Here is a 15,729-nt window from a genome sequence, read left to right on the forward strand (position 1 = left end):
CACTTTAGTAAAAGTAATCATACTACAATGTAAAAATACTCTGTTACAAGTTAAAGTGTACTGAAAATACAGCAAAAAAAACCCAAAACAACCAAAGCATCCCAAAAATTCAAAATTATTTAAAAAATGGTAAAAATAAATAAATAAAAAGAGAAAAAACACACCCAAAAATTTAATTATTAAAGGACATTATTGGAAAAAAACACCCAAAACTTAATTTAAAAAAAACAAACAAAGCCTTAAAAATAATTTTAGAAAAGGAAAAAAAACAACCCTGAAATTCATAATTATATAAAAAAAGAAAAATACTTAAATGTTTATCAATAATAGTTTCTGTTAGTTTCTATTAATCAGCTGATTGATTAATCAATTCACCACTGCAGCTGCACTTGTATAAATTATTTGGTAATTTAATTTATAAAAAATACCATATATTAAAAACTCTTATTTATTTGCAAGAATCTTAATCTGTACAGCAATTAAAGTGTTCAAATAAACGAAGGGATGTAAAAAGTATAAGTAAAGTAATATTTCCCTCTGACATGTGGTGGAGTAAAAGTATGAAGTGACATGAAAAGGAAATACTTGAGTAAAGTACAAGTACCTCAGATCTGTACTTAATACAGTACTTGAGTAAGTGTACTGAGTTACATTTGACCGCGGGTTATGTGTAAACTGACTTGTTGCAGTGTTGTTTGAGGTGTTTCTTGTAGCTCTCGTCCTGCAGCACCACCTCAGGGTTACAGTGGACGAGCCAGTCGGCGTTCTTCACCTCCGGGACATTCAGCTGATTCTTCAGCTTCTTCCCCTTCCGACCTCGAGGAACGGGAGCCGATAAACCTGAGACAGAGAGGACGTTTAATTCAAGGCACCCAAAAATTCATTGGTTCATGTGTTTCCATTCAGAAACATCAGGGGAGAAACACCAGCGCACCATCGTCTGATACATAACTCTCTCTCTCGCTGTTGTATCTGTGTATGAACCGGCAGACTCGGCTTCCAGCTCTGGTGTTTTATTTCTGTTTTGCATAGTGTGCATCAATTTACATATCGCGCATTCTGCATGCACCGAACCCTGACCCCTGTGACATAACGCTTCGGTATGAGTGAACGAACCCTGCAAAGACAACAGTGTGAGTTTACAGTGAGATGCTGACCAGAGTGGTTGAGCAGCGTCTGGTCCTGCTGGCCTTCCTTGTTGGGTGTGATCAGATCCCAGATGAAGCTCTTGATCTTGTCGTCACCTTTGTAGTGTCTCAGGCAATAAACCAGCAGAGCCCTGCACAAAACAAAAAAAATAATAATTATATATGTGGGTTGTTTTTTACACCCTTAGGGACTGTCTGGTGCATTTATTTTTTTTATTTTGGTTGTGTTCATGCATATGACATCAATTTTATCAAGATTGTGTGTTTTTGTTTAATCCTGGAATTTCCAGCTCAGCTCCTACGATGAGCTTAAAATACACCAAATAACCATAATTGTTACATTCATACTGTGTCATGCAAAAAAATGCTCCATTGCAACCCATTCACACTGCAATTTTTGATCCCACAGCCATTAAAGCAAAAAAACATGCTTTGTATTATTTATGGGTGTCGTTCTGGTCTTTTGTCTTAGAATTTGTCATTTTTACTATTTTCCACCTGATGACATCATTTTTATTTTATTTGGCATATGGAGAAAATACATGCTGTTTCCACTTGGTGCTCTGTCAAAGTCAATGTTGCTGCTAATCATTGATATATCCCAGACTGTGATCATCAAAAACAAAAAAAATCTACTTTGCATGTAGTATTTTGAAAATAATTAATTTTTTGTGGGTTTTTTTTTATCTAAAAACACAGTAGTATCATGACAAAAAACTGTCATTTAAAGGGTTAAAATTCTTTAAATCAATGAATATTTGATATTTATAATTAGGACTGATGGTGTTTGAAAAAATAAACAAAATGAATGTTTTTTTAAAGCTTGATTTTGAAAAGGACAGTTTGTGCGCAGAGCGATTCGAGTGTGTGATATTAAAGCGGGCTAAAAAAAGGGTTAAAGAAGAACGAGGACTTGCTGTCCTTACCTACAGATCACCTCCATGTCCCTCTCTGCCAGGTGCCATTTAAAGCGACCGTGGTTTAGGATGTCCTTCCACCGACCCCAGCTGGAAACACCAGAGGAATGGAGACGTAGACAGTGAGAAAAGCAGAAAGAAATGAGAACATACAGTAACAATAAGTACAAATCTTCGCAGCTGAAATGTAAACAATGAGTGTGTGATCAGAAAATAAAGAATGGATTCTCTTCACTTCAAATCACAGTGAAGTTTGCTCTGTTGTATTTGGCCTCATTAATGTTTGCAGCAGACCAGCCTTGTACACACAAAGATGTATATGCTCACAGCAGCCTTTTATTGGACTGAGCATCAGTACGCTGTCGTCCCACAAGGTTTAAGACTCCTGCTGCAGGGTGTGTGTTTGTGTGTGTGTGTGTGTGTGTTCATACCGTTTAGAGAAAAATGAAAAGAGTCACTTTTATCGTGGTTGGTCATTTTTCTTTTTTATACGCTCGGCTGCAACTTCATGGTACTACCACAATCATATGTCAACCCGTGAGAAGGTCTGGTCACACTTTTAGTATAAAACCTTCGGTTTTTTGGGTCATTTTGCTGTTATTGAGATGCTCTCCAGGACAGTGTGAGTTTTTAGTCACACACTATAAGATTCTGCAAAGACTGGGAAGCTTTCAGGGTAATTATATGTGAGACTACAAATAAATTCATTTTGAGATTATTCCCCATCCTGCTCCTGATGGAAAATATTACACCAAACTCCCTTTAAGAAATGTGACGTATTAATAATTCCTTATGTATCAGCAAAAACACAAAACTCTAGAAACATGAGATAAAGGGCGTCATATGTCGACAGTTTTCTTGTCAATTCAGCATCAATATAATTCATAAAAATAAGCTGAATTTGCAAAGAAATTTCTGGATTTTGTTGCCTTTACTCACTTCCAGCCTTCGCTGGTTAGCTGCGTTATTTTAGTGGGCGGAGACAGTGGAAATGAGAGGTGAAATGTTTCAAAAATTACGATATCTCACTAAAATAAGTGCCAATCCATGGATCAGACAGCTGAATTAAACACTGACTCCTTTTATCTCCAAAACTCTTCCTCCTCCTTGACTCCCCTCAAAGTTAACTGTCTACCCCTGTCTGGTGCTGGAGCGAGTGCAGCTGTTAGGTGTTGACAGTGTTCATGTCATTGATCTTATTTGCATCAGCCAAGACTGAAAATGTACGATAGCTCTAAATGTGTTGGATTTTATTTGAACGTCAAGTCAAGAAAAAGACTGACATAACAGCTGTGAGAGAGCTTCATGACCACGTTACACTAAACAATCACGATAACGGGAACACGAACCGACTGAGGTAAAAATCTACAGATTTTATTCTGATAATGGAAATTTGTCTGCAAAGTGAAATCGCTTAAAAAGTCGTAGTAAAAGTAACTTTTTCTCTCTGATACTTTCTGCATATTTAACTGAATCTTCCTGGTGGTCTGAGGTGTAAATCTGAAGCCGTAACATCGCAGGTCGTACCCGAAGATAAGCAGGTTCTTTTCCACCCGGAAGCACTCGGCGCGAAGGTACCGCCGGCTGCGCTCGCCCAGGCGACGAGTCCGACACGGCCGCTCCTCCGAGTCGCTGTCCAGCTCAGAGAACTCCATCAGCTCGTCGTCCTCGAAGGAGTTGTAGTGGCGGGTCTGTTTCCTCACCCGAGGCGTGTCGATCACCAAGGACTCCTGGATGAGAGAAAGAAGAATAAAAGTAGAAAAGATGAAGCAGGTGAGGAGAGATCGCAAATTTTTATTCTCCAGCTGGATTCATGAGAGAGGAAACAAAAAAAACAAAACACCAACACACGACTCCTGTTCAGTGGGGGTGATTAGGGATTCAAGGCACGAGTCACGATCTGCGCGCGCACACACACACACACACACACACACACACACACACACACACACACACACACACACAGAGGGTATGAAGACAGTAGCAGCGCTCAGTGTGCAATCTGCTTCATTCATTAAGGCAGTCCATCTGTTACGAGTGGGAGGAGAGGGAAGAGAGAAAGGAAAAGGAAAGGAAGAGCAGGATTCCTTTATCCTCATCCCCATCCTGTCCTTGTTTACTTTTTTCCAGTTTACGAGCTCAGCTCAGCTTCCCCTCCCTCCATCTCTGTGTTCACTCACTTGGTTCAGATCCATTTTTTTTCCATTTCTATCCTTGTGTTGTTCCCCATCTCGCTCTCTCCATCAGTTACCCATCATGCCACCTGGTTCTTACCTTCGTAAGATGCTGAGGTTTAAAGTCACTCCTTCTATTTACCCTTTAATGTCCAACTTTTTCTCTCACTTTCTTCTGTTAGCTTCCTTTATTTTAATCTACAGCAGGGAAAGAGCGCAGAGGCGATCATGTGTGTGGGTATCTGTCAGTCAGCAGCTAACTCACAAACTACCGGACCTATCAGCCTTATATTTTCTGTACACATTTATGATTGTATAATCTAGTGCAGTGACACTCAATGTATGGCCCGCAGGCCAAATCTGCCCCCCAATAGGGTGCCAAGTGGCCCCCCAGCCATTTTCTTAATCATAATAAAAACAAAGTGATTGACACTGGAAGTTGTTTTTGTACTTTGAGTATACATAAGCTGCATAAAACATAAAAGCGCCAGTGCCTTATGTAGGACGGAGGTCCTATATGATGTCCTAAAATCCTAGAAACATCACAAAATCGTGGGAACATCCAAGAATCCCAGAAATGTCCTAAAGTCCTAACAATTCCTAGAAACATGTATGTGGCTGCTTCAACTGGCCCCTGGTCGCTTGTCATTTTGCAAAAGTGGCCCCAATGCAAAGCAAGTGCGAGTGTCCCGGCTTCAGTGGCTGCTGTGATTAACAACTGTTGACAAACCTTTTGTTATCAACTGTTTTAATATTTTTGAGTGCTGACTCCTCACTTTTCTGAACCGCTGGTATAGGTTGCAAGTTTTCCAGAAGCCTTATTGTCTGATGCGGGCCACATTTTGGCCTTTTTGTAGTAGTATCTGCTGAGTAATTCTATACCTGATATGTTGTGATCCACTAAAGTTTTGCGTCTTGATTATCTCGTTCATACCTTTGATGTCCCTTTGCTGCTGTAATAATGCAAATTTCCCCGTTGTGGGACTATTAAAGGATTATTTTATTTCATCTTAATCATCTTGGGCAGCTGGAAGCAGGCACCTGGATGAGGCTTTTCTATAGTTTTCTTCATTTTTTTTTTTCTCCTTTATTGTTGTGCCGTTCTCTCATTTTCTGTCCCTTGTCTTTGAAATCCTCTTCTTCTTTTTTGTTCCTTCCCTCCTCTCCTGCTTTCATTCATAAATCCCAAAACTCCATCTCAATGTACCTTCTCCGACTTGGAGTCGATCTCCACCTCGGCGATTTTGGCCCATTTCTGCCAGAAGTTGGGGTCGTCCAGAGAGATGTCCGTTCTGTTACCAGACGAGATGAAACTGGCCTGAGGAAAGAAAAACAGAGAGAAAACAGGAAAATAATGAGTCAGATTCTGGTTCTTGTTACTGGGTTTTGACAGAAGTTGGCATTTAACTAACTGCTTGGACTGAAGATGAATTATTTTCCACAAATATTTAGTATCTTTAAATCTGATTTTCATGCCAAAATATTCCAAGAATTCAGTGTTTCCACCCAAAAGGCATCTGACTTTAGACTACAGGACAAAATAAAATTTGAAGCCAAGACAACAAACATTATATGATTTAAGGGCTTCACTAAGACAGCTGCGTCTACCGTCTCAGACATGCAGACTAAATATTTCAGGATCTCTACCTTCGCGAATGTGGAGCCTTTCCCTTCAGACTGGATGGTGATGGTCTGAGTTCGTCTCTGAAGTATCTGATCGATGTCCTCCTCGCAGAACTTGGAGCCCTCGTCCTCTTCGTCCATCAGCGCTCCGTACGCCCCTTTTTTCAACAAATCCTCCACTTCTAGTTTAGAAAGCTGCTGCACCTGCATCGACAGACAGCGACGCAGGATTATGCTTCTTTTCTTCCTGATCCACGTACATCTTGTAACAGCTGACCACATCCCCGGAGAAAACACAAACACAACACCAAACAACGGAAGAATATCCAGTAATGCTCTCTCACCCCGTTGAGGCTTCCTTTGCGGTTGATGTCTTGGAGGACGGCTTTGTCCAGTCCCAGCTTCAGGCTGGCTTTGTCAAACATTTCCCTCTCGTACGAGTTCCTGGTGATCAGTCTGTAGACTTTCACCGCTTTGCTCTGGCCGATCCGGTGGCAGCGTGCCTGAGCCTGACAGAGCGGGCAGAAAAAAGATATCAAGTGTTTCGTGATGTGTTGTTTTTTGATGACCATAGCAGAAAAAAGTAAATAAATAAAATAAAATAAATAAATAAATATATATATTAATGAAAAAAAAAAATGAAAAAAGATATTAAGTATTACATTGACATAAATAAATACTTAAAATAAATATAATACTTTAATAGATTCCATTATTTTATGTATTTATTTTATATTTAAAATAAATAATAATGAGGCTGGAAAACACTTTTTTTTTTTTTTTTTACCTTCCCAAAAGTGCAATGAAACAGTACCATAAATCTCCTTCATGATTTAACAGGAAGTTTTAAAAATGATTTATTGAAGTTTAATCAGAGTGACCATTAAAAAAAAATTGCATGCACACTTAGTAAATTAAATCCATTGCAAGAGAATATATCACAATATACTTCAAACTGAATAATTCAGCAAGGAGGAAAACCAGAATATTTGTTCAAGTGTCAACAGACAGCAGTTACAGCTAACCATTAATAAGAACATTTGGGGAAATAGCATTCAATTTGAGAATTATTACAAATATTTTGGCAAAATATAAACATTTAAACCTATTATTATTATTATTACAACATAAAAACTGTGGGACGTTTCGGGTATGACTGTTTTTCAAATATTATAATCCCAAAAGACAATCATAAAAATGATTAGACAAGCAGCATCTTATCACAGAGACAAGAAAATGTTACTGAGATAGATCTCTGTTTTCAGATCTCTGAAAATGGTACAGACACATTTTGGACAGTTCATCTCTGAAATATTTAGATTATATTAAAAAAATCACACTTTTGTGAGGAGTCAAATTTAGGATTTTTTAAAAAGGAAAAAAAAAGATGAAGTTTTCCATGTAAACGATTTTTTTCTGCACTTCACATGTGAGCATATTTTTAATTCTCAAACTATAATTGTTATTCATATTTCCACAATTATTTTTATCAATTTTATTATGGTTGTTGCTGTGCAACTCTCCCTATCTCTTTCTATGTATCATTTTGTCATATGAAATACTGTAATTGTATTGCGTTGATCTGTAATGTACACACCACTTCTATTGCACGTTGCTTCTCCTATAGTAACATTTTTTCCCATTCAAGGTTTTTTTTTTTTTTACAGGGGGAATATTTTCGTTAACCGCTGTGCGGATCTAAGGACAGAGGGATGCTGTGTGCTGTAAAGCCCTTTGAAGTAAATTAAGTTTGTGATACTTCATAAATAAAACTGAATTAAGTCGACGTCATCCACGTATAAACTCTCCCGGCTCCTCACTCACCTGCAGGTCGTTCTGAGGGTTCCAGTCGGAGTCGAAGATGATGCAGGTATCAGCAGCCGTCAGGTTGATTCCCAGCCCTCCGGCTCTGGTGCACAGCAGGAACACGAAGCGGTCCGAGTCGGGCTTACAGAACCTGTCGATGGCCGCCTGACGCAGGTTCCCTCTCACGCGACCGTCAATGCGTTCGTAAGTGTAGCTGCAGACAACATGTAAAAATCCTTTTATTCTTAATATCGAGGGTAAAACAATGCATCTTAACATTTGTCTCCCATGAGCCACATATAGGGCTCCTGCACATTTTTACCAACACACTTCTTTGACTTTACCACTTTTTTTTTTTTCTTAATTTTTGTTGACTTTTGGAGAAAACAACCACTCTTTTTTTTTTTTTAATTCAATTTGTGGAGAAAATATTCCGTTTTTTTTCTTCTTTAAAACATGCCTTCCAAACCTGTGCATGTTTTCTTAAAAATCACGAAAAATTACAAAATAGAAATTATCTTATAGTTTCTCAAATTTCCAATGGTCCTTGGACACATATATGCTTTATTATACAGGTTTGTGAAATAGATTTACACATTTTTTTTTTCAATTTTCCAAAACATTCCAGGTTTTTCATGACCGTACAAACCCCGCAGATATCCATATTCACTCTTTTCCTTCATCCCTGTCAAACACTGTTTTGCCTTTGCTAACCTCCCTCCTGCACCCCCGGCAGCCTCTGTCCTCACCGTCTCTGTATGAGGTAGTCCTCCATGATGTCCAGACAGCGGACCATCTGGGAGAAGACCAGGACTTTGTGTCCCCCGGCCAGCAGTTTGGGCAGCAGCTTGTCGATCAGCACCAGTTTACCGGCTGCCTGGATCATCGCCTGCAGCTGGAAGTCCAGCGCGTCTGGACTGTGAACCTTCCTGAAGCTTTCCAGAATCTTCTCCTCGGCTCCTGAAAGAAAACAAGAGGGAGGTCAGAGACGGAGACGACTGTTGAGATGAGGAGGACTATAAATCAGAATTTAGCTTTTAGTTCAATGTTTTCTCGAAACCATTTTTTTACTGTTTTTTTTTTGACTGCCTGTTGGTTGCAAAGTGCTGCTGTGTAATTAGAGATCATTAATTAATTTCTCATTACAACTGATGTGTCATTAAAGAGGCGCACTCACAGCTGGGGAAGAACAAGATCAGTGATTGTGTGAAAATGGAGGGTAATTCCAGCATTAAATGAGTCCTTTTCTTTTACACTGTGTGTGTGTGTGTGTGTGTGTGTGCGCTCACCTGTGATAAGGTAGGGGTGGTTGCAGCACTTGCGGAGCTCCATCATGGTGTTAATGAGGTTGGGCATGTTGTGCTGGTTTGCTCCTTTAGACAGGAAGGAGAAGTTCTTCTCGAGGATGGCTCGGTAATATTTCTTCTGAATGTTGGTCAGCTCCACCTGCAGGGACAAAACGAGGAGGAAAAAAGTTGTGTTAGTGCGCAGGCTGGAAAAACGAACGGGTTCAGGCTAAATTATTAGACAACACACACAGAAAACACACATTATGTTGCTATTTTAGTTTCAAAAACAGAATATTGAAGATGACTGCAATCATACAATTATCATTTACTTCATTTTCAACTTGTTCATCACAGTTTCTAAATTATTTTTTTTAAATTTTTTTTTTACATTTTTTAAATAAAATTTATTTGGAAGATGTTAAATGTGAAAAAAACAACGATTTTAACAATAGCAGTGATGGAAAGTATTCAGATCCTTTACTTGATTTAACATACTAATACCATACTGTAAAAATAAATCTAAACATAAAAAAAATAAAAGTATTGGATGCAGAAATTTTGAAATGAACTGAATGTATCTAAATAATTTTAGTAATGTAAAGGAAAAGCATTAAATCCTTGTAGCTGAGATGCTGTAACCATGCAATGTTTCTGCATGCTAAATTTCAGATGTGCAAAAAAATTTAAAAATAACAAAATAAAAATAATCAATATAGTTGCCAAATAATTTTGTGTTGTGTGTGCAAAGACCTTAATTTGCAAAATAAGAACAAACTAAAGTTATTAAATGATTGTGGATTAAAAAGTATAATATCCCTGAAGTTCTGTGGAGTAGAAGCAGAGAGTGGCAGGGGGTTTAAAATACTGAAGAGCAATAAAAGTACATCAAATTTATACTTAGGTACCATACTTGCGTAAATGTACTTAGTTACATTTTACCACTTAATGTCAAAGACTACGAATTCTGATAAAATTCTAATAACAGGACTCATTATTGTAGCATTTCACGTGATTGTTTAAATCGGGGTTGCTAAAAGTTTTGATGGCTGAGTGCTAATTTAGGGAACAAGCTTATGATTTATAGCGAGTTATGATTTCTCCACCAAAATCGCCAACATTAACTAACAGCACTGGCACTGATGACAGAACGTATTTCTTTCGATGCTCATTTGGTGCTACTAGTCGCTGTGCGATCAGCAGCTTTATTCAGTTTAACCTGACAGACGCGTGTTAGTGGGAGCAGTTTGATGCAGCCTGCTACTAAAAACTAAAAGTATGGAGGTGGATGGCAAATGATTAGAATATAATGCATGCATGGGCTGCAAGAGATGTCTCAGAAGGACACTTTTGGCCTGCAGGCTGCACTTTGAGCAACCATGTTTTATTTATTTTACTCTATATCTTACACACACACACACACACACACACACACACACACACACTCACACACACACACACACACACACACACACACACACACACACACACACACACACACGGCGCACCTCTATGATGGTCTCTTCTTTAGGCGCCAGGTTTTTTTCTACATCGTCCTTCAGTCTTCTCAACATCATGGGTTTCAAAATGGCCTGAAGCTTCTTCACCTGTTGCGGAGAAAACAGGAGGAGGTGGAAACGTGATATAAATGCTAATATTACATTCAGATTTTTTTCTTGTCTGGAAGAAAAAAATTAAGCATCTTTCTTCCTTTTTATGTGTTTACTAAGAACGTTTCTGTTTTGGGAAAAAAACAAACAAGAAAAGACAAAAGCACAGCTGATCCCACACAATAAAACACAGGGACGCAGGGCGTCTGAAAAAGAAGCACTGTGAGGATGCATTCAAGACAAACATTACTGTATCTGTAGCTGCTTTTCTCTTTGGCCCGGCTGAATTTTACAGTGTACTGTATCTGCATGAACACACTCATCTCTGCATACCTGCTCATCTGTTTTGAGGTCTCCGAATTCTTCGAGGAAGGTGCTCTCTGAAGGAAACTGCAGCGGCTCCAGGAAATTCAACAGGCTGAACAACTCCTCCACTGAGTTCTGCAGAGGGGTTCCTGTCAGCAGAACCTTGTGTTCCTGTTAGAAATACAGACAAAATTAACTTTAGAGGAACAGGAAAGGTCACACAAACCCTGCTGCTTCTACTGACATTTATTCAAACTGAACCAAAAAAAATGATCCCAAGGAGCCGTGACACTCAACTCACAGCCCACGGACCAAATCTGGCCCCTGACACGGTGTCAGCTGACCCCCCAAACTTCTTCTTAACTCAAAATAAAATAAAGTGATTCACACTGAGAATTGTTTTATCCTTTTAGTATACATAATGAGCCAGAGCGCATAAAACAGCATCAAATTAGAGCTTGTTTACAAAAAAAAAAGTGCCACTGGAGGATCCTCTATGACCCCTGACAGAGGTCCAAGCTTAGCCTCTAATGTCCTAATATGTCCTAAAATCCTTGCAATGTCCTCCTGGACAACTCCTGGAAACCTCCTCAATTACTGGAAATGTCCTAAGATCCTAGAAAAGTCCTAAAATCCTAAAAATGTCCTCAAATCCTAAATAGATCCTAAAATCCTGAAAATGTTGTGAAATCCTTAAAACATCCTAAAATTCTAAAAATGTCCTCAAATCCTGGAAATGTCCCACAATTCTAGAAACACGTATGGGCTGGCCGGGACCCACAGTAAAACAAGTCAAGTATCCCTGCCATAGGGTTTATTAACACAACCCCTCCTACAGGAAACACACACACACACACACACACACACACTGACCAAGTTCATGAGTTTGAGTCCCTCCAGCAGTTTGCAGTTCCTGTTTTTCAGCCGGTGCGCCTCGTCGATCACCACGCAGCGCCAGTGCAGCTTCTTCAGCTCCGGACAGTCGGCCATGATCATCTCGAAGGTGGTGATGACCCCGTGAAACTTCAGCACGCCTGGGATGGTGTTACCCTGACAAAGGTACATTTAAAGAATCACATCATGGGGATGAATGTGCAGAAAGGCCAGATCAGCTCTGTAATGAGCACTCTGATGTAATCTGAACAAGCAGCAGTAAGAATCCTGTTGTGACAGCGAATATTTGAACAAGACGAAGGAATCATTCTCATTTTCTATGAAGCCGAAATGCTCCACAGAGAAACAGTTGAAGAAGCTGATCACTCGATGACCAGAGATGGAGCCGCGCTGCAGACAGAGCGAGGTCGAGGGAAAAAGAGGTCGGTGAGACAGAGAGAGATGTGACGGCTGTGCGATGGATGTCTGTCACGTCCTCAGTGTTGAACAAACTGCAAAGTCCCTCAGGACGGACGGTGGACATGAGTGGAGAGAAAGTGAGAAAAAAATACATCCTGTGAAATCACAGTTTATTTTTTTCTCACTAAATATGATCTTAAATAGTCAGCAAAGCAAGACAGCTAAAGCCCTGTTTGCATGGGACAAGTAAACGTGAGGAATTGCAGAGGACGTCTGTACTTTAATCCTGCGCATATCAATCATGTCTGTAATGTGTAAAGTAAAAATTACACGGCAAATTACCTACAATATTTCTGCAAACGCAGAGGTCATGGGATAGTATTAGTCCAGTGAGACTCAGCATCTCTGTGATTTGCTGGTGATTTAGGGTTCTTTTGGGTTTTGTTATTTACTCCGTCATGTGCACACGTCAGTCAGACGTTAACTGGACTCGGAGATCTGTGTGTGCTCCTATTTTCCGCGCTGGTCTCCCTCAGTGATTAGGGATAGGGACGGTTGGTTATTTGTTAGGGGGAAGTGCTGCAAAACAGGTAAGGCATTTACATTTAAAAAAAAAAAAAAAAAAAAGCACTGGGGAGGGACTTGTGTGTTTGATTTTGGCTCAGGTGAGGGACATACAACTTTAAAAGGCAATATTTTATAAATATTTTTAATAAAAAGTCAGCAGCTATCCCACTCCTCTGATAAATATAGTTCGGTCCCACAACACCGGCACTTAAGCTAAGTGATGTCCTGCTGTGGACGGGGCTGCATTAAATATACTTAAGCCACCTAAAAAAATCAATGTCAGTTTAAGTGTTCACTATATCTTTATATTTTCTCCTCTTTACCTTCCATAACAGCTGATGGAGGCAGCGGTAGAGCAGCAGCTCTGCCGCTCTGTGGAGTAAAATGACTTTTTCTCCATCAAAGGCCGTCTCACAGCAAAGTAAAGCCGTGAAAATATTATAAATATAGCAAACACTTAAACTGATATCAATTTTTTCCTTGGTGGCTTAAAACTAATCAGTGAAGTCAGAGTTTGATCAGCACTGTGTGATTATATGTACGTGACGCAGCAGTTTTTCTAACCCAAAGTTATTGTAAATAAACAGTTGTGATCGTGATTCTGTCGATATCATAGACTGTGTAAATAATATAATTTGGGTTTTTTGCATTTAGCTGAAAGAGGGCACATCTCCACCTGCTGTGGGGGAGTCAGACATACTTCCATAAATAAACAGATCCTCCCCCCGTGTTCGCACACTGGCACAAGGACAGCAGCTCAATGAAATGACAGAGTTGAGTTATAACTGCAGCTTGACTGAAGTGCATGTAAACGTACAAGTTGTCAGTAAATTTTGGTAAAATACAGACATCACTTATCTCGTGTGACTGCACCACATGAAACACTAAATTACATGAGATCTCCAGGAAATACTAATCCCGTGTGAAAAACGCTTAAGTGAACATTTGAGCCAAATCCGCAGATGTCCCCTCACGGTTTTCTTGAGATATCATGATTACAAGAATGGCACAGACAAAGTGATTAAGTTACACATAAAAACGTTCTGGCATAAAAGGCATAAAAAAACTGCACTAATTAACTCACTGACTAACTGGTAGCACTTTCATGAAATTACAGCTGGAACAAATGAAACATCACCAGCAGATGATTCAGAGAGTAACCGGAAATATAGACAACGGGAGTCATCAACAGTTGAATGTCAGTACCTTCAGCATTTCTCTCACTGTTATATCTTTGTGAGGGTAAGAAAAAGACATCCACATCTTCTACCTTCGTTCCTGAAAGCGTCACACAGCTGACTCACTCACTGAGTGATCTCTGAGAGGTGATGACTACACACACGTTACCTGCGGGTCTCTGTAAAACATCTCGTACTGCAGGATCATCTGCCGGCTGATCTGCGAGCCGTGATACACGATGACATTCATGTGCGTCCACGTGCGAAACTCCCTCTCCCAGTTGGTGATGGTGGACAGGGGAGCGATGATGAGGAAGGGCCCGCGGATCCCCATGCTAAAGATCTCATACAGGAAGGTGATGGACTGGATGGTCTTTCCCAAACCCATTTCATCCGCCAGGATGCAGTTTTTCCTGGAAAGAGAAATGAAAACAGTGTGAGAGAAATTCTTATGTTCTGCTTTCCTTAAAAAAAAAAAAATACATTGAAATACATTGCTTTATGCTAATTAGCAAAAAAATTAAGCTTATTGATAAATCTTCGTATTTACATATAACATACTGGTGATCTTTACATGAGCTCTCATAAATGAGTTTTAGAACTTACACAGTTGTTCCTTAAATGATATTTTATGGTCAAATATAGTCAGAAAATATGCAACAAAGTGAAATTCTAAATGGCTAAAAAGTCACAGCATTCATACACATTTTTACAAATACATTTCCATGACTTTTCTATGACTTTGAGGCAAATTTTAATGACCAAACCTTCTCTGAAAAGACCATCGACACTCCTTATCTGTTGTTTTTAAATTTTTTTGCCATTTTCTTTGAAGAAAAAGCTTTTGGTGATTTTAAAGGGGAAAAAAGCTTCTTATTTCTCTTTTTTTGGTCTTTTTTTGGTCTAAAATTTAAAAGGCACCTTCTTTAAAAAGTTTTGGCCGTCGTTCTTTTCTTTAAAATTTTTGGTGATTTTTAAAGAAGAAATTTGGCCTTTTTTCATTAAAAAATGTTATTCGGATGGCATGTTTTCTAGAAAAGACTGGACATCGTTCTTTTATCTATAGAAAAAAAATTGGTTTGGAAGGCATGTTTTTTATAAAAAGTTGGCCTTTTTTTCTTTTTTGGGTGATTTTTGAAGAAATTGTTTTGTTGATGAAAACATTACAAACCTGAGTGTTTCTGATTCCCTAACACAGTTTAAACCTTAACCAGTACATTTTCTTTCACTGGTTCCAGTGTGTTTGTGTGCAGTATTCACCTGTTGTACCAGTTGAACAGTAACCAGTTCATTCCCTCTAACTGGTATTCTCTGAGCTGGTTCCCATTCCGGTAATCTCTGGAGCGCTCCAACTTCTGCCATTTCTCTGGAGGAGGACGCTCCTGCAATATGAACACACACACACACACACACACACACACACACACACACACACACACACACACACACACACACACACACAGAGCTCTGTCTTATTCAACACTAAGATCCATTAATTGGTGGTTTCACAACTTACCATTTCACTTTCTGTGATATTAATCAAAACCTAACTGGCTACTTTTGCAACTTTAAGTTGGATTATTTAGAAAACTATAATTACTGACAACCTTGTCTTTATTAGAAGTGATGTGAAAAGGTTTCTTTTCATCCATGTCAGATTTTATCCAACAAAGAACTAAGAGAATATCAGGTATGAAAAGTATTTGGTTCCTATGATGAATGAGTTTTCTCAATATTAAACAGAAAAAAGTGTGAGATGACTCCGCCTGTCATTTTGGAGATGGAATAGACAAATATAAAATAGGCAGAACAACAGATAGT

General features: G+C 39.1%; 1 protein-coding gene across 5 annotated transcripts in view; it reads right to left on the reverse strand.

Annotated features, from left to right (window-relative positions):
- Positions 1–15,729, reverse strand: part of chd6 (chromodomain helicase DNA binding protein 6) — a 119,593-nt gene that overhangs the window by 26,167 nt on the left and 77,697 nt on the right. For all 5 annotated transcript variants that reach the window (XM_042510233.1, XM_042510223.1, XM_042510241.1 and 2 more), the window contains exons 12-26: positions 15,169–15,290; positions 14,078–14,321; positions 11,744–11,920; positions 10,898–11,041; positions 10,463–10,561; positions 8,958–9,114; positions 8,418–8,628; positions 7,687–7,882; positions 6,207–6,371; positions 5,887–6,066; positions 5,447–5,557; positions 3,593–3,795; positions 2,075–2,155; positions 1,158–1,279; positions 681–840 (exon numbers count right to left, since the gene is read on the reverse strand). In XM_042510233.1, the coding sequence (XP_042366167.1) occupies positions 681–840; positions 1,158–1,279; positions 2,075–2,155; positions 3,593–3,795; positions 5,447–5,557; positions 5,887–6,066; positions 6,207–6,371; positions 7,687–7,882; positions 8,418–8,628; positions 8,958–9,114; positions 10,463–10,561; positions 10,898–11,041; positions 11,744–11,920; positions 14,078–14,321; positions 15,169–15,290 (2,372 nt within the window). The remainder of the gene's footprint in view (positions 1–680; positions 841–1,157; positions 1,280–2,074; positions 2,156–3,592; positions 3,796–5,446; positions 5,558–5,886; positions 6,067–6,206; positions 6,372–7,686; positions 7,883–8,417; positions 8,629–8,957; positions 9,115–10,462; positions 10,562–10,897; positions 11,042–11,743; positions 11,921–14,077; positions 14,322–15,168; positions 15,291–15,729) is intronic.

Source organism: Plectropomus leopardus, chromosome 2 (assembly GCF_008729295.1).
Source record: "Plectropomus leopardus isolate mb chromosome 2, YSFRI_Pleo_2.0, whole genome shotgun sequence".
NCBI classification, from domain to species: domain Eukaryota; kingdom Metazoa; phylum Chordata; class Actinopteri; order Perciformes; family Serranidae; genus Plectropomus; species Plectropomus leopardus.